This window comes from Populus euphratica, unplaced genomic scaffold (assembly GCF_000495115.2).
Source record: "Populus euphratica unplaced genomic scaffold, PopEup_1.0 scaffold1.1, whole genome shotgun sequence".
Classification (NCBI taxonomy): Eukaryota; Viridiplantae; Streptophyta; class Magnoliopsida; order Malpighiales; family Salicaceae; genus Populus; species Populus euphratica.
This window is the reverse complement of record NW_011499845.1, coordinates 7,404,928-7,424,237: the sequence shown is the minus strand read 5'-3', so window position 1 is coordinate 7,424,237 and position 19,310 is coordinate 7,404,928. Positions and strand designations below refer to the sequence as shown.

Genomic DNA, 19,310 nt, shown 5'->3' with positions numbered 1-19,310 from the left:
CACACCAACCAATAAAAAAGATGTGTCTTTTCCAAAACAAAAATGAAATACATGAATAAGAAAAGAGAATTTCAATTAAAAAACACCTTTTTTCCTGAGTTTAAAATTATCAAGACATATAGAAATATTTATTTTAATTATTATATAGTTAGATAAATACAGATTTTAAAATAACCATGCAGAATTGCGCGAATAATATTGTTAGTTAAAAACTAGGGATGCAACGGTGGTTTCCATTCAAGGTGCATGCACGACAAGAGAATACACAGAAATGTCTGCCGTCTTCGATAATGGAAGCCGTGGGAAACTTAGGTGTTCTAAATGTGCTTTGTAATTTTTTTATATTTTAAATTAATATCAAAAACAAATTTTAAAAAATTAAAAAATATTATCTTAATATATTTATAAATAAAAAATACTTTAAAAATGATGTATAACACTCACCGATATATCCGTGCCAGCTGGATTTAGTTACAGTCAAGGATAATTAAAAGTTTGGTCCCGAGTTAATTAAAGCCGGGGAAGGAAAGTTTGTCCTTCACAGAGACGACAAGTTCCTGTTAGTAACACGCAGCAGCCTCGGCTGACTAGAACTGATCAAACCCTCAATCAATCACGGGGTGTGATCTTGTTTTCGCCCTCTGTTGTTTCTATCCTCTAACCAATGGCATGGCATGTTTTGTAGACTTTAGTGTTTTATTTATATATATATATATATATATATATGTATATTCGGAACAACTAATAATTATTTTAATTTATTTTTAAAAGTTTTAGAATTAATAAACAAATAAATTTTTAATATTTATGTTATTCAAACTACTAATTTTCAGATAATAAATTTATAATCTAATTAGTTAAATTAAAACTTTAAAATTTATTATTTCCAATCTGCAACCGGAGATATTGCTTTAGCTATACATTTAGTAGGTTGTAGATAACGACAGAGTTATAATTTTTTGACTGAAGAGGTAAATTATTAATAAATATTTCATATTCCACGCTATATAAATATGTGATGTATAAATTAACTTGAAATATATATATATATATCAATTCAAATCAAGTAAAAATAATTCTAAAATAAAAAAACTTACATTATAATTCCTCTCTTTAATATTTTTATATGTTAAAATTACTTTATAATGATTTATTTTTAATCACATTAAAAATATATTTCGTAATATATATAATAAACTTTTATTTTTGCAGAAAAAACTTACATGATAATTTCTCAATGTGTTTCTCTTCGATATTTTCGATATATTTCTCAAAAAAATAATTTTGCAATCACTTCATAAAAAAATCAATAAAAATGTATCCCTATCTTTCTAAAACCGGAAGCAATAAAAAATTGATATATGCATCTTTCCCCGTTTAAGATTCAAAATAAATAAATAAAAAATAAGTGGATTTTGGATGCAAGGATTCTTAGCACCTTAACATTCAAACACCAAGCAACTAAATTACCTAAGTCAAAATCACAAGACTCTCTATATAAAAACAATACCACAAGGTCACTAGTGACCAAACCTTGTGACCACCAGAAAAAAAAACGAACCTGTAAATTGTAATTTTATTAATGGCCCCAGCTTACTGGTCAACAAGTTTTTTCCTTCGCTGACTTTATAAATAGTAAAAAATCAATAAATATCTTAATAAGGACATTCAAAAAAAATAAAAATGCAAGCAATTTATCCGAGAACCCCTCCTGCATGATGTTGTTTAGATAGTGGTTATTGGTTAATGTTATAATAATAGTTGTTTCGTAAAATGTTTTTAGAAATATATTAAAATAATATATTTTTTAATTTTTAAAATATTAAAATATTAAAACAGTATAAAAATATAAAAAAGTATTTTTTTTTAAATTTTAATTTTTATAAAACGAGCCGCGTTACTAATCGAGGCCTTATTATTGCTGGTACAGAACCGCCCCGCCACCAAATCACTCCGATAGTGGCTAGAGGACGAAAAGCTCAATTTCTTTGCAAAACGTTCATTACAGTCCCTATATTTCTGAAAAATGCAATTCGATCTCTTTCTAATAGCCTAAATGATGACGTTTGTTGTTTGAGGTCAATTGATGAACATTTTGTCAATTTTAATATAAATTGACAACAAAAATGCAAAACAAAAAGAAGATACTTATATTCTCCCGTCTCGCCCGATAAAACTTACAAAAAACCTAGAATGGTTTAGTATTGGGACTGTTAGTCTTTTAGACTCCCAAGAACTACAACGCAGGGTTTTTGGAACTTAGAGACTAAAGTCTAACATCATCAAAACGTCAGGGATGGGAAAATAACTTACAAATGGATTCATTACTGTTTCCAGTTACCAAAAATGTCGTGGATTCATTACTGTTTCCAGCTACCAAATATGTCGTCAGTATATTTTGACCAGAGTCGAAGAGAAATCCCATGAAAAACAGACACTTGTAGGGTATAGAGGGATACTCTCCTTGTCAGGATTGCTTGTCTGCCCAGACCAGAGTAGAGGCCCAAACTCCAACATTTGTCAGCTGAAATGACTCCTCAGTCACCAGTCCGAGAAACACAAGGGAGGCCGAAGCAAGCAAGAAAAGGAAGGCGAGCAGCACACGCAATGTACGAACACAGCAGCAACAGCATGAATCTTGCTTGAAATAGCTTAGCGTTAAGAAAGAATGGATTACGAAAGGATCGAAAAGCCTCAGGTATTTACTGATTCATCATGATTTTCTTTCTTTTCTTTATCACTTTCTCTTCATCCAATGTGCTTTATTAATTGCTCACCATTTCCTTTTATAAGAAATAATGATCTCTCTTTTTTTCTCAGCCTTTGTTCTGTCACACACATTCACGTCAAAACCCTACCATAGTTTCTTTTTAATTTTTGCGAGAAAAAAAGATGGACCCTGTACTAATTTAGTTGTATGCATATTTGGGGTGGAAAACAGGGAGGATTGTCACCGGGGAAACTGGGAAGCATGTTACTAGGAGTGGAAAAGAAGAGAAATCAACAAGAACAAGAGGAAGAGCTTGAATCCTCTTACGCGTTCAGATCTCAACTTAATCACCTCGATGAAACTGGTAGGGAAAATGCCTGTTTTTTTATTCTTGTTATGTCTACATCTGTGATTTGTTTTCCTTTCCTTTTTATTTTTCGGGCTGGGGAGATAGGGGTTAGATTTGATCACACGCTCGCTAAAACAAGAAATAAAAGTAATGTGATATTCAATCTAACAAGGCCTTAAAATGTGAATAAAGGGATCCACTTGGATTATCTTTCTGCATTTGATATCCGATCCTATATTTCATAACGTGTAGGTGGCGGCAGTTCTGATAATTGCAAAGATGTAGATGTTGTCAATGTGCTTCCTGAATTCCCTGCTTCAACGACAGCTGATTCCAGGGCTGCATCACAGATGGTCAGTGATGGTAGTAGATTGAAGGATCAATCTTTTGTCAATTCAAGAATCAGGAGCCAGGAAGTCCCATCTTTTGAATATGATAAAAGTAATGAAACTGCAATTGTGCTCTCCTCGATTTCTGATTTTCAAAAGGCTGAGCGGGCCCCACAAAGAGTACCCCTTGCTCCGTTCTCAAAACCAGCACCATCCAAATGGGATGATGCCCAGAAGTGGATAGCAAGCCCCACTTGGAACCGGTCTAAAACAGGGCATGCTCAGGTGCAAGGTGGACAAGGACCGCGGAAGACGGGTAATGTTCTGAGTCGGCAATCTTCTACAAAGGTTGTTGTAGAAGTTCCAGAACAAAAGGTGGTTACATTTGAAGAACCGGATACAAAACGGGTTGATACTAGTCAAGCCAAGAAGGAAACTGGTGTACAAAGACTTAAAAGTTGGGAGGCTGATTCATACCCAATAGTTGATTCCTATGGCAAGCCTGTGCTTATGAATGATAATTCTGTTGGGCAATCAGCAAGTAAGAAATAACTGTTAATGAGTTTGGTTCATATGCTTAAACATCATCTGCAGTTGATATAGTGCTCGTGCTTTGCTTTTTGTTCATATCGCTCACACTTTCAATATAGCAAAGATTTACTACATTGGGTGTTCAACATAGTTGGATAAATGGATCAGGTGGAACTGGTTACAATCTCATGGTATATTAATTTGATGATTTGATGGCATAAGTGCAAACATGAATCAATATCCATGTGCATTGCTACTCAACTTTCTTCCAAACTTCAGCCATTTCAGGAAAAACTTTCTATCATTCAAATTGCTCGTGATTAAAGGAGCTGTTTGGGTAGCTGAAAAGGTTGCCTAATGCAAACACTGTCTCTCTCACGTTCTATGTGGGTCCTTTTCAGATCCTAGGTCTTCCATTAATCTTCTCCGCCATATTGTAGCTAGTAGCATATCTGCATAGCAGAGCCTTAGGAATCTCTTTCACGAAAAATGCTCTTCTCGCTCACTGCTGATGTTTAAACAGCATTGATGGCATTTTGGTGTTTAGTTATTAGAGTTTTTATCATTTCCTTTGCACACCTAGAAAATTAAAATATGTGGATGAGAGCATGAAGGTGGTATTTCTGCACTTTGTTAATCCATTTTTTGGGAGCATGTGTCTGATTTCTATATCTTTCCCTAAATTATTTTCCAGGTTCCGTAACAGATTCTCCTAAATTTAAATGGTCTTTGGCTGTACAATATGTCTTTGCTGCTAGAGATGACGAGTCTAGCCTTTTTTCCTCTTAAGTTTTCGGTAGAAACTGATAGATTCAATATTCTTCTATAGTAAATTGATATTATTTTTGGATTTCAATACAAGCATGAAAATATGGAACAAAACAGAACGGGTATTACCTGCAGCTGTAAAATGTCTGAAAGTGTTGGCAACTGCTGTAGAAGCAGGTTCTTACTTCCATTATTATATTAACATCCTTTAGCATAGAAGAAAGTATCGTGACATTATAGATCTAATCCATGCATACTTTTATGATAAAGAATGATTAATGTTGTAGAATGTATATCATATTCTTTTTCCCCCCCTCGCAGTCAGTCTCAGCAGGCATGATTCATCTTTGGCCATACACAGTGCAACTACATTTATTCCGCCTCCTTCAACTGCTCGATCTGTATCAATGAGAGATATGGGTACGGAAATGACTCCTATTGCTAGTCAAGAGCCTTCTAGGACAGGAACTCCAGTGAGGGCAACAACACCAATTCGCAGTCCAACTTCTTCCAGGCCTTCTAGTCCTGGCAGAACCGCACCAGCTTCATCTCCAACAAATCCTCCCAATGACCATCTAGATCCAAACAAGGGATTGTCTGAAAAGGAGTTAAAACTGAAAACCAAGAGAGAAATAATGGTTCTAGGGACACAGCTAGGTAAAATGAACATTGCAGCCTGGGCTAGCAAAGAGGAGGAGGACAAGGACAAGGACGCCTCCACTTCACTGAATATTACAGCAGCTGAACAACAGAGTAAAAATGTGATTGAAACACGTGCAGCAGCATGGGAGGAGGCGGAGAAGGCCAAATATATGGCCAGGTGCTTTCACTATAAAAACCATTGATTAAAATTTTCCTTTCCCTTTCTTTTTATCCCCTCTCAAATTTTTTTTTTTTCCACTCACCTTTAACATGACATCTTTAACATATAAACACATTATCTGACTGAATAGGAAGTTAAGTAACATGACTGAACTTCACTCCTCTGTCATGGCATAACTTTGGTTATACGCATATAGAATAGAAATTAGATGGACATGTTTCTGTTGGACAACGTAGAAATTCAAGGGACATCTTAAACCAGGTATAGGTGAAAGAATAATTTGGTGATGTCCAGCATGATATACATTGCCTCATCCAGAATAAGCAACACGGTAGATTTCCTTTTGGGCCTCCAGAAAATAGTTGTTCTGCATTACTTGTAGAAATCCACATTGGATAGATGATGTTTTTCAAGCAAGGAAATAGAAGATGTATCTGAAAAGTTTTCTCTGGATTTTCTGGTCATAATGTAAAGGACACATAATTACTTCTGGTTGATTAATATTTGCTCACTATTTTTCAATATGTGGCTTGAAGAGGAAATACTTGCAATTCCTCAGGTTTAAACGCGAAGAGATGAAAATTCATGCATGGGAGAATCATCAAAAAGCAAAAACTGAAGCTGAGATGAGAAAAATTGAGGTATTTAATACATTTTTTCTTCCCTATTGTAGCATTGTTTTTATGTTTTTATCTTTTAATTCTCTTTTACCTTTCTTTGAAAAACAAATAGGCCAAAAAATATAAGAAGGGGGAAGATGCACCTGGTGCCTAGGAATGCATTGAAGCCCTCCTTCTATACAAAGAATTGTATGTGTATGCTACTGAAATTTGAACATCTTGAAACTCAGCTAAGTGCTAATGCATGTTTGTATCCTATTAGACTAGCCAACTTGCTTCTATGTATGTAAAAGGAGAAAGTTGCTGCGAAACCCCTAGTGGTTTGGACCAGTTTCTGTTGTTACCCTTGGGTAGTGTTGGTCATATAGCCTCCTGGTGGTTTTGACTAGTTGTATTATCAAAATTGTTTTAGGGAAAATCACTGGAAAGTCCTTTTGCACGAGTCATTTGATATGTTGGGTCTTAAACCAGAAGCTTAAAGCATGGTTCATGGGTCATCCTTGTATATTAATCCTCACTTTGTTGACTTTTAACCTGTATAGTATTCTGACTCAAATGCAAGACCAAAAAAAATATCAAGTGCTTTGGATGGTTATTTCAAAAGAAATTGAATGATGACAAATTTGGTGATGTGAACTTAAGAGCATTGTTTATATTGAGAATTACAATATGAATGCTTTTTTTTTACTAGAAAAAGCTTACTTTATTAAGTTAAAATGTTTTTTATGCGAACATTGGGATTAAATGTGAATGTAGATGATTTTTAGTGTATCTTAATTTTGTTGCTAATTGTGCATGGTTTGGATACAACGTTTTTTGATCCATGCAACTCAGCTATGCACCATGTGATTTGACACCTAAAGCTGAAGTGCTGAAGTTTGAATTGGTTTGGTATGTTCTGGCTGGAGAACATTTCATCGTGTTTTACTGCCTTCCTGTTATTGAAACTTTGGTGTACGCAAAGATCCAGTTGCAAAGCTGCACAGCTAAAGTGGTTTTCACCAAATATGTAGCACGTGTTTAGAAAGTAGAGCTTTGACATCGTTTATCATTTGTGTGTGAGGGGGGATAAGAGGAAGGGTTTAATACATGATGAGTTGGAAATAGAGTTTTCTTTGAATGTTGGAAAAGGATCTTCCAGTGCAAGATTGAGAGCTTGACATGCAAGCACATAAACTTGGGAAAGAAGATTCTGATGTTGGAAATCAGCAAAGAGCAGGTGGGCTGATTTGACATGGTTAGCAATGGTCAAATTAATTTAGAAGTCTGCTTTCATGAATTATAGGTCCAGTGCCCCACCGATATATAATGTGGAACTCACTCTGAATACAAATGAAGGGCTCGAGACTGTTTCCACCCCCTCTTTAGTTCCATCTGTTGGCTATAGGAGGTGCTGAACTGGCTCCTTCCTGTTCATAAATCATAAGCATAATAAGTGTGCTGTATAGGTGTTGTGATTCTAAGCATGCCAAGCAGGTGATATGAATGGAGCATGGTACATTGGCTCCTCGGTGATTTTCTTTGTTGTAACTAGTATTGTAAAGCAGTAGATTGCAACAATAAGCATGTGACAAATAGGTATTGATTTTACACTAGTAATTTCTAGAAATCCTTGTGCCGACGATGTTTGCGCAAGAGTGTGCATATGATTGTAAATTTGTCTGTCTTGATGTGAATGTGGTGTCGTGTGGTCTGTCTTCCTGCAAAATTCTACTTGTCTATATATCTTAAAAAGTTGCAGCGAGATATGCAGGAACCTGTATTGAGCATCCTGGTAACATTAGTGGTGCCTATGCCTTTCTTGTTATTCATTTTTTCAGTTACAAGTCCTTAAAAATCTACTTCCACATTTTAAAATCATTATGTTTAAGTTAGTAGGACCCAGGATGCTTGCACACTGATATCACGATATTGTGCTCTATGGCCTGTGTACTGTGCTTTTCATGCAGCTGATGCTGCAACATACCAGGAGCTAATTTCCTAAAAGAATAAAATGCCCTGTCTTTGCCTTTAGCTGCTACATGTACGAGATTGTGAACTGTGAAACTCATCTCATTGACTATACTCCTTTCAGGTGGATGTTGAAAGGATAAGGGGGCAGGCCCAAGATAGGCTTATGAACAAACTAGCAGCAGCAAGGCACAAGGCTGAAGAGAAGCGAGTAACAGCAGAAGCCAAGAGTAACAGGCAGGCTGCGAAAACTGACAAACAGGCAGAGTATATTCGTAGAACCGGTCGTGTTCCTTCCTCGTTTACCTTTTGTGGTTGGTGTTGGTGAAACCTGAAACATATTTACTCAAATGAACTTGTCTTCCTTCTCGGATTTTGTGGTCCTAACCTACCATTTACTTTACCCTGTAGCCTTTGTACACAAAAGCCAGTCCTTGAAACTTAAGATGGTCTTTTACCATTAAGAATTGTAATGAGCCAGTGAATCTAAAATGAAGAGCCTGTTTGGCACTGTGTAAATTTGATTTTTTTCTTTAAATTAATATATTTTTAATGTTTATATTGATATTAAAAATAATTTTTTAAAAATAAAAAAATATTATTTTAATATATTTTAAAATAAAAAATACTTCAAAAACTAACCATAAATAAATTTTCACGCATGCTTAACTCTCCTCTGATTGCTCTACGTGTCTACTACTTCCGTGCCCTTCTCTCTCTCTGCATCAGTAACGTTCAAAAACAGTAGTATTAGGGAATGTGGTTCATACATTCTTTAGTAATTTTTTTTAATTTTTATATTATTTTAATATAATAATGTCAAGAAGAAATAAAAAAAATATATTTTTAATATATGTTTAATTAAAAAATACTTTAATAAATAACCATTATTATAATATTAAATACTATCTAAAAGCAGTGAAACTAATGTAGATAAAAATAATATATTAAAAAAACAATAAGTATAAGCCAAATAAGCCAAAGAAAAACAATAAATGCAATCAACACAAATTATATGGAATATTTCATTTTAATGTTTACCATGAAGTTGAAAATAAAGGAAAAAAAATCCTAAATAAAGAAAAATAAAATCATTAAATATAATATTTAAATTTATAAAAAACAGAAAAAACATGTTTTTTCTTAAAAACCTCTTAAATTAATTTTTTTTATTAAATGTAATTTTGAAGAGTTAGCTATTTTTCAAAATAAAATAAAATTATATGGGCTTATTTGTTTTTGTGGTTGAAATAATGTTTTGTAATTTTGTAATTTTTTGGTTTGAAATTATTATTTTTTTATTTATAATTTTTTTTGATAGGTTAATGTTAAAAATATTTTTTTTTAAAATAAAAAATATCTTATTTTTATATATTTTTAAATAAAAAAATATTTCAAAAACCAATTAATTTTTAAACACCACCTGTCATATATATATATATATATAGGAGCACCATTACCATAACACACTCGTTTCCTTCCCTTTCCATTCCCTTTCTCACACCCTTTTTATCTGTCCTCGTTCGTGGCGGCTCTCTTCGTATATATACTATCTCTCTACTTTTATATATAGTTTTTCATGTAATAATAATAGTAAGTAAATAATAATCTCCGTTGGGTGCGAGGATTCTTGGAGGATCGCTTCTCCTTTTATTTATTATCATTACTACTCGCGCGATCCCACTATCAGTGCTGCTGCTGCAAAGTGATTTATCGATCTGCATCCGATTCTTTAATTGATAATAATAAAGGAGAAGAACCGCCATGGTTGCAGCCACCCAACCACAGCAGCACCCATCTACAGCTGCTGCTTCGACAACAACAGCAAACGCAACATCCGTTGAAGATGAAGCCTTGAAAAGGAATACTGATTGCGTTTACTTTCTTGCTTCTCCTTTAACCTGCAAAAAGGTTCGCTTTTCTTTCTCTGTCGATTTTTAGGGATCTAATTACTAGGGTTTCGGATTTACAATTTGCTTTGTTTGATATTTTAATTAGGTTTATCTTGGTTCTTGAATTGGATTTGAGTGAAAACCCTAATCAATTTCTCGATATAAAATTGTCGATCTAGATCTTATCGTACGATTTGTCTTTCCAATGCTTCTTACTGAATCTATGTGGGCAATGTTCTATTGGGCCTATAAGTATCATTTGCCTTGTGGGTTTTCTTTTCCGATCCTTATCCAGACGTGTTAGTTAGTTCATATGTTCTATGTTTGCTGGGCTTCCGCAGGAATGCTAATTTTTCTGAAATGTCTAGTGATAGCACTGCTGTTTTCATTAGTTGCTTTCTTTTTGAAGTCTTTATAATGCATTCATATTTGTGATTTGCTACATGAATAGTAAGTAATATTTGCTAGGCTTTGCATAAAGTTTCCGAGTTGTACTTTACGTTTCTGTCATCTTTCAATGAAATCAATATCATGTGTCCCAATTGCTTTCTATGTTTATGATCTTACCGCCGTGCTTTTCAGTTTTATGCAGTTTAATTTTTGTTAACTGAAGCCCACTTGTTCTTTGTTTCAATAGGGAAGTGAGTGTGAATATCGCCACAGTGAATATGCCAGGGTTAATCCCAGGGACTGCTATTTTTGGTTGAATGGTAATTGCTTGAATCCCAAGTGTGGGTTTCGTCATCCTGTAAGCCCCTTTCCATGTCTTGTTATCATGTTACGCTCTTCTTTCTTGGTTTCAGTTTAAGATAGTGGGGGATTTTTAAATTTTGCAAGCTTGTCTTGATTAAATTGTTTTGTCCAGCTTATTAGTATCTAATACCTATGCTCTTATTTCAGCCCCTGGATGGCTTGTTTGGAACCCAAGCAATAGCCTCTGCTGGATCTTCCTTGCCACCATCGCATGCTGCTGTGGCATCTGCCACACATGCTCCTCACAATCCAGGCAAACAGGCGGTCCCCTGCATTTTCTTCCAGCAGGGTATATGCGTAAAAGGTGACAAATGTGCTTTCTCCCATGGACCAAATCTTGCTGGTAATAAAGTTTCTCAACCAATGGCACCTACCCCTGGGGCTGAGGCCCTTCCTCCAAAAAAGGCTTTTGGCGGCCTTCAAAAGTGTACTCAAGAACATAAGATTCCACAAACAAAAATCTCAAAGGCTGTTGAAGCACCCTCTGTTGCTAAACCTGTGTCAAAAGCTGAAATTGTTCATGCAAGAAACATTGCCGGTGTTGTAAGGAGTGCAGTGCCACCTAAAAGCATGGATGGTGAAATTCCTAGATATAAAGCAGCAAATCTTCCTCTCATGGTCAATGGGAATTTAAGTCGTTCCAGTCGTTTGCATCAGTTAGAGGTAGCAGATGATCATGTTATCCAGAATGGCAAGGATGCTGATGAGTATTTGAGGGAGTCCTCTCCTGGTTTTGATGTTCTTGTGGACAATGAGTTGAGGGATTCAGATTATTACCATGGTGAAGAGCAGCTTGGAAGAACAACAGGAAATGAAGGGAGGAACTTGAACTCTGTTGATGAATATGGCACGGGCCATTCTGCTGATTATGGTTTATTACATGATGATCAAGAAATGTATTGTGATCCACAAGGCTATGATTCCTATGAACTCATGCCAGGGCAGCATGCTTGGGAGCAGCACAGGGCTTCATCAGAAAGAATGTTAATGGCACCAGTTCTTCCAGAAAGGCGAGGTTACTTGAAAGCTGATAGCCCTGAGCACACTGAGGAATCAGATTTGCGTTATCGTTTATCAAAACAAAGGAGGGTTAATGGCTTGAGATCAGTTGTTAGTAATGATTTTGTCCCAGAGAACCATGTTGAGGAGCGAGGTTACCGGGGTTCTTCACGAAGAGACTCTCATCACTTACCTTCACATGAGAGCTCCATTAGCAGTCGTCTTCGTGGTAGAATCAAGCTTCCAGGAAGATCTCCAAACAATGGTGGTGATGTGCGTGCAGAAAGGGAAATTGACAGGGGCAGGAATCGGGGAAGATTGTCACCGGTGAGGTCCCCGGTCACCTCCCAACAAGGGAGGCTACGGGAAAGAATGAAAGCTAGGGTGGAAGAGGATTACAATGAGGGGAGAAGTTTCAGAGGTCCTCAAGTGAGAGGAGAACTAATGGATGATAGAAGTTCTAATTTTGCTGGTCCTAAAAGTCTTGCAGAGCTGAAAGGTGGGAAAAATGCTGAGGGTAAGTTGCAGCAATCCCTTGGAAAGCGCAAGCATGCGGAAGATAATCCATCATCTGATGCTGATCTCTCATTCGAAGGGCCAATGCCTCTTAGTGAGATTCTCAAGAGAAAGAGAGAGGGTGGAGCTGCAGCTTCTGGCGGTGGAATATCATCTGTTATTAAGGACAACAACAATCTGAAGGAAAGCAGGCAAAGCCTCATCAGCAATTCCAATAAAAAGGCAGATGCAGAGATGCAAAGTGGCATTTCCTCTGTATCAAAGGATGATAACAGCACCCAAATGCTAAAAAATAAAGAAGAATCCAAGCTTGCAACTGATGGTGCCATTGGAACAGAAAAAAATATTGAAATTGCTCACAGTCAGTCTTCTCAACTTCCAAATCCAAGTGAGATTGAGACTGAAGATGGGATGATGGCTGATGATGGAATGGAAGATCATGAGTACGAAGGTGATGATCAGAGGGATGAAAATTATGAATATGAGCAGGTTGATGAAGGAGAGTACAATTACGAAGAGGGTGAAAATATAGATGGTGAAGAGGAATATGAAGATGAAGATGGAGAAGACTTTGCCAAGAAAATTGGTGTAGTGATCTCATGAAGGATGATAGATAGTTAAGGAGCACTAATTGTGTTTTTTGACGACCTTGCAAGATCATTTACATCAGTAGTGGATTCTTCATGAGCAAGGGGTAGTTGCTATGGATTTATTTTTCCTTGTAGAAGTAAAAGTAGAGATATGAAGTTCGTTTCTTGTATTAATTGAAAGAAACTCTTTTTATTGTATCTAAAACTGATTGAATGAGAATTTTGCTTGTGCTTCGGGCATTTTACTTTGCTTGCAAAGCCATAACTTTGCACCAGTAATTGTTTCGTGCCTTGGTTCCTTACCAATTCTTATTTTTCTGCTTGGATCTGGTAGCGCAGCATGCTTGTACAACCACGTCGCTCGCTATATAATAGGACTATACTTCCATGTGGCTTGGATTGATAAAATTATGTTTAAAAAAATTGTGAATTTATTTTATAATAAATTAATATATTTTTTAGTTTATTTTAATGTGTATGCATTCAAAAAAATTTAAAAAATAAAAAATATTATTTAAATATATTTATGAATAAAAAATATTTTAAAAAATAACTACGATTATATTTTTAAATATATTTATATTCTACTGTATGTTGTTGTGTTTGGAGTTTGGTGAGACGGTAAAAATATTTAATTTAAAATTAGTTTTTTTAGTATTTATGGATGATATTAATATGTTAATATTAAAAAATAAATATAAAAAATTATTTTAATATATTTTAAAAATAAAAACTTTTTTAAAGATAATTTTTCTCCAACCTTGCATGATGCTGTTTTCTCAGCAGAATCGGTATGGTGCATCTTCTTTATATTGATGAAGTTAGCAAGTAATGCGACTATTGCAAATAAGGCAATTAAAATACGATTTAAGAAACAATGATCGGCTGAATTACTTGTCTTAGTTCTCTGTTTTCAATAAAATTGCAATTTGTACTCAACAAGAGTGTTAATAAGCCATAACCGGACATGGTTACTGTCTTTGCTCCAGGATATGCTATACTTTCGATGGACGTTTCTTTCTTTTTCCTCTTTCTTTTAAATCATGTACCTGTTATGCTCATAAATAAAATTCACGATTATAATTAATAAAAAAGTTTGAACCACTAACAAGCTTCTATATCCTTTTCTTTTGGACCAAACTCAAATTAAGTTCAAGCTCTAACAACTTCATAAAAAAAAAAAAAAACAATCGAAGTTTTGTTTAGTCATGTAATCACCTCGGTTTGCATTTGTATGCTTAAAGTCACTTTTTTTCTACAATATCATTGTTTTTCATATATATATATATCACCAGAGGCTAAATCCATAATCTGTCTTCTATGTCTTCCTCAATCTGTAAATATAATTTGATTGTCATTAATTAATTGAGTCAATGATAAGATAAAGCCAATTGAGTCTTAAGCCTTAACCGGATTTTGAAAGAATATTGATGTTAATGAGTATATTGCTAGTGATTAAAGAAATTTCATACAATTTATACATATATATGATTAAAGAAATTTCATCAATATGGATTTATCTTTGAATAAAATAACATTTTACAAAGATAAATAGATAGTGAAACAATTATTTTTTTTTTTGTAAAAATAAAACATAATTTAAAAGATAGCTTCACCTATAGGCTCTCCTCGATAAAGATCTTCATGATCTAGCTAATTGAGATAGCTAATCTTATGTGATTGCAATTGAATAATTCAGTTGGTTCAACTTAATAATATAGACACTAAATTAATAGATGGAGAATAATGGGTGAAACTATGGATATTAGATTACATAGCACACTACGCATGTTATTAACCATTTAGGTGGTGACCAAGTTGTAAGAATTTGAGATCAAGAGGTTTGCTCCCTTTATGATCTCAGGTTCGAGTCTTTGGTTACTTATATGATGACTACTAAAGGCTTACATGGTCGTTAACTTCAGGGCCCGTGGGATTAGTCGTGGTGCGCGCAAGCTGGCTTTGACACTCACATTAATCTAAAAAAAAAATAGCAAAAACCTAAATATGCCTACAACTTGTCGCAAGAACTAACTAGTTTCTTTTCGATAAACATAAACATAGCTCCAATTTGTATTGAAAACATTCATATTATGAGCTCTTTTAGTTTTTTTTAATATATTTTACTAATTTATAAAATCACATGTATCGAACTCTAGAATAAAGATATAAAAAGGAGGAGGAAAGAAACAACTATGAATTTGAATAATATATTATTATTATTCATTTATTCTTGTTAGAATGAAGTTCATTTGGATCAAGCAAGGTTTGGTTGACTAGTCCTCACTCCTCTACATAATAGTTTAACAAGTTAGCAAGGTATGGTTGACTAGTCCTCACTCCTCTACATAATAGGGATACGGCCCCTAAGTAAAATAGTTAGGAGCATGCTTATAACGCCTCGCAACGAAGACAAACCCATATTTGCGGCTGAACGGTATCCACACTGCCATAACCCCAAACTAAACACAAGGATGTTGGTAACTTCTGTTGTTGATGTAGATGAAGCATCGACTAAATGGTTATTATTATTATTTTAATTTTTTTTAAATGAAAAGTCGGACATTAAAACGCACATGGTGAACCACCATACATGAATAGCGCCTGGTACATTAAAACACACCGGGAGCCCCAGGACCATGATTTTCTGCTATTCAGGCCCTGGTTAGGACTTAGGAGACTTCAGAAACCCGTGAAGGTTGACATCAAGCTACTCCACACAGACATGCGCAGGCGCGCATAATTTATATAATTCATATCAGGACTGATAGCAATCAGGATCTCAAATACAGTCCACGAACAATCCTTAATCTTGTGAAAAAAAAAAAAAACACCCACACGGTACTGCCAAGGCCCAGGCAGGAAATCCAGTGGGCAAATATTCCATATGCATAAAGTGCTGTCCTGTTTGATTCTTCTTCTTGACATTTTCATAGACTGAAAAAAAAAAAAAAAAAACAGATATCAAGTTACAGTCTACTTCCAGAGCTTCCGCAATGACATGTTCTTCTCTGTCTCCTTCTTCATGACCTTCGCTACTGCCATCTCAAAATCTTCTTGTGTAACATGGCCCCTCCTCTCTCTTAGAGCAAACATTCCAGCCTCTGTGCACACCGCCTGTGAAACATAACAAGATGCAAGTAACCATCACAGTCACTATTTAGTCAAAGCCACTTGTGCATCTGTGCGAAGACATTTTTCTGCTTATCATCATGCACACAACAAACCAATTCCCCCCCACTATTTTTCACCAAGGACATTCACATTCAAAGAAAAACTACCTGATACAGTAGTCATTGGTAGCAGGAGAAGGAAAAAAAAGAAAGAAAGAAAGAAAGAAAGAAAAGAAAACTGTATGAATCACAAGATCAAGTCAAACAGTTTTTGATTGATCTACCGTTACCCCATTTCTTATCTTTGCTTATTTTATTTTATTTCATTTATTGAAATAAAATCAAGCTACCCCCTTTCTTATCTTTGTTAATTTAATTTTATTTCATTTATTGAAATAAAATCAAGCTTAAATCCACACCATCTCTTTCCAAATATTAATGAATTGCTCTTGGAGATCTATAATTTTCCAATCACTTAAGATCTGTGAACACTAAAAGCAAGAGGTATAAAATATACTGATAAAGTGAGACTAATACCTTGAGCTCTGCACCAGAAGCACCATTCATCTTCCCAGCTATCTTCTTCAAATCAATCCCACGCATTAAATTCATCCTTCTTGAATGGATTTTCAAGATATCACAACGTGACTGCATATTCATTACTCAGAACATCACTCTTTACGAAACAGCACAAGGAAACAAAGTAGTCAAACAAGTGAGAATGTTACTTACGTCTTCATTGGGATTTGGAAATTCAATCTTCCTGTCAATTCGTCCTGGCCGAAGGAGAGCTTGATCCAGAATATCAATCCGATTTGTGGCCATCAAAACCTGTTAAAAAGTTGGTCAGAAAAGGTATTGAGTAACATGAATAACTGTGTCAATACAATGCCTATTTTCCCCCTGTTTGTTCTATCGTCTTCTGAGGGCACTCCAGTACCTTTATCTTGTTTGATGCTTCAAATCCATCCAGCTGATTTAGAAGCTCCAGCATAGTTCGCTGCACCTCACTGTCACCATTGCCACTCCCAGATTCCATTCGAGCAGATCCGATACTGTCAATTTCATCCATGAAAATGATTGATGGAGCATGCTCTCTGTGATGAAACCATAAAATCAGAAACCATACCAGATATTGGATGTGAAAGACAAAGCAGAGTATACAAGCAAAAATCCGTACATCAGAACATAAGGCTATAAAAGAAGAGGCAAATGATGATCATTGATGTATATTAGGCTACTACTACGCATTTGAAATGTAAGAGATTAGAGCATATGAGAAGAACTCTATAAAGAACAAATATTATATTTTATTTTTCTAATGGATCACAGTTTTCAAACCAGAAAGGTTGCTTCATTTCTCCCAAGCAGCAACTTTCTAGAATGGAAGCTTAACATGTGTTGTCTGGCATGACAAAATTGTAGTTTAACAATGCTACAAACATAATTAATCTGGCGAAATAGCCCACTTTTTCCTGATTATGGTTTATTTATTAGAAAAGCAAGCCCCATTGTATACTGTCACAGCAATTGAAAATGCAGGGGGCATGAATTTAATCAAGAAAATGACCTTAAAAAACTAAGAATCAACTAAGAGTAAGGCAGTCAAGTAAAAATAAAGACAGACCTTGCCATAACAAAGAGCTCTCTGACCATTCTAGAGCCTTCTCCAATGTATTTCTGAACTAATTCAGAACCAGAAACCCTGATGAAAGTACAGTCAGTGTGATGAGCCACTGCCCTAGCCAGTAGAGTTTTTCCAGTGCCCGGAGGCCCATAGAGGAGAACACCCTAAGAGAGACAGAAAGTTGGTCCAAAATCCAAATGCACCAAAGTCTGAATAACAGAAGGAAAAAGCTTGATGTTACAGAATACCTTTGGTTGGGCGATTCCAAGACTCTCAAACAATTCAGGGTGTTTAATTGGAAGTTCAATGACCTACCAAGGAGTCAAGACAAAGTACCAGGAAACAATGAGAAAATCAACAGCCTAACATTGCAGTCATATTCATGGATCAAGTGAATCCTCAGGCACAACCAAAAACAAAAGAATATACAAACCTCCTTTATCTCTTTAATTTGTTGGTCAAGACCACCTATCATGTCATAGGTAGAATCTGGAACTTTTTCAACCTTCATGAGGTTGACCAGAGGATCGACTTTGCTAGGCAAGATCAAGTGAAGAACATAGCTGTCGTTACGAAGGGCAACCCTTGTTGATGGAGTGATTTTTGTGATATCAATACTTTTATCAATATCAACAACATACTTCCCCTCTGGATGAACCTGGATGAAGGCACTTATTCTTATCAATAACACATCAATATTTCAAGGCCGTTAAACATATTGAGCACATCAATATTTCAACTAGCATTGAACCAAGAAAAAAGAAAACACTGTACCTTAACCAACACCTTGTTCTTCCCCATTACTTTGACAACCTCACCAACATATGACCCAGGTTCTTGAAGTAGCTGCAACTCTTCTCTAAGCATCCTCACTGAGCACGCCAAACGGGAAACAAACGTCATATATATCCCAAGGGCAGGTTTGGTATTAGGCATTCTAAATAAAGGACCCAAGATTAGGAATTTATAAAAAAGATGATTGTATCCTGTTGGCCTTTTCCTCTCCCAAAATATTGGTTTTCAATCATGATTATTGAAAAAAAATAATAATTAAACCCTAGCTAGCCAATAAGATCTGATCTATCTATCTATCTATAAAAGGATTGCAAAAATTGACAAACCTAAATCGAATTAAACCCACCTCTGGAATTAATGTCATTGCGTTGAGCTTCTAGGCGATTGAGATTGTGGGTTTTTTGACGGACATGTAGCAGAAGCTCATGTATGTGTTGGATGTAATACTGCTTTAATCCCTCTCCTTGCTTCGCCGCCCCCGTTTTCGCCAAGCAGCTCTCCTCCGCCGTCATCGTCATTGTTGATTCTGTTTGCTGCTGCTGTTGCCTCCTCTCCACTCCTACTGTTGCCATGGCGATAGATGGTGTTCGGTTCGATTTGGTTTAAAGGTTTGTTTTCCCTTTCCTTTTGTGATAATTCATATTTATAGAAAGTCAGTAGTCCGTACCAGGCCAAGCAGTCCAATCCCATGGTTCTGTGGGCTTAAGTCTGTTAATCCCTTAATCAATCGCTGATCCATTGGGCCCATACTCCATCCCAAGTTTGGTGGTATTGTGGTTCATTCTATTTATTTTTGCCAACCAAATTTCATTTTAATAAAATTCTTGTTCCCCACCACAGATTGGATTGCATAGTTTTATCTTTTTTTCCGATAGAGTTTATATTAAATTTATAATCCTTACTTGTCGGTAAAAAAAGGATTATTTTATATTAAATTTATACCTA

The 19,310-nt window shown here is 35.4% G+C and overlaps 3 protein-coding genes across 4 annotated transcripts; 2 read left to right on the top strand and 1 right to left on the bottom strand.

Annotated features, from left to right (window-relative positions):
• The first annotated feature begins 2,185 nt into the window (after positions 1 to 2,185).
• Positions 2,186 to 8,484, top strand: LOC105126189 (uncharacterized). Of its 2 annotated transcripts, none has more exons than XM_011026985.1 (6): positions 2,186 to 2,698; positions 2,942 to 3,074; positions 3,312 to 3,929; positions 5,009 to 5,507; positions 6,070 to 6,151; positions 8,205 to 8,484. In XM_011026985.1, the coding sequence occupies exons 1-6, from the start codon at positions 2,669 to 2,671 to the stop codon at positions 8,406 to 8,408; spliced, it is 1,566 nt and encodes a 521-aa protein (XP_011025287.1). In that variant the 5' UTR covers positions 2,186 to 2,668; the 3' UTR covers positions 8,409 to 8,484. The 2 variants fall into 2 exon arrangements, with proteins under 2 accessions (XP_011025287.1, XP_011025281.1); XM_011026979.1 differs by having other exon boundaries at positions 2,933 to 3,074.
• Positions 8,485 to 9,531: 1,047 nt separating this feature from the next.
• On the top strand, positions 9,532 to 13,088 carry LOC105126181 (zinc finger CCCH domain-containing protein 17). Its single transcript, XM_011026967.1, has 3 exons — positions 9,532 to 9,991; positions 10,610 to 10,720; positions 10,873 to 13,088. The coding sequence occupies exons 1-3, from the start codon at positions 9,845 to 9,847 to the stop codon at positions 12,841 to 12,843; spliced, it is 2,229 nt and encodes a 742-aa protein (XP_011025269.1). The 5' UTR covers positions 9,532 to 9,844; the 3' UTR covers positions 12,844 to 13,088.
• A 2,464-nt stretch (positions 13,089 to 15,552) lies between these two features.
• LOC105126173 (26S protease regulatory subunit 8 homolog A-like) lies at positions 15,553 to 19,001 on the bottom strand. The gene is made up of 9 exons (XM_011026954.1): positions 18,712 to 19,001; positions 18,345 to 18,442; positions 18,004 to 18,228; positions 17,819 to 17,881; positions 17,571 to 17,734; positions 16,884 to 17,040; positions 16,676 to 16,774; positions 16,481 to 16,591; positions 15,553 to 15,947 (listed from the first exon to the last, which is right to left on the bottom strand). Exons 1-9 carry the CDS (start codon positions 18,935 to 18,937, stop codon positions 15,807 to 15,809), a joined length of 1,284 nt encoding a protein of 427 aa, XP_011025256.1. The 5' UTR covers positions 18,938 to 19,001; the 3' UTR covers positions 15,553 to 15,806.
• Between the last annotated feature and the right edge of the window lie 309 nt (positions 19,002 to 19,310).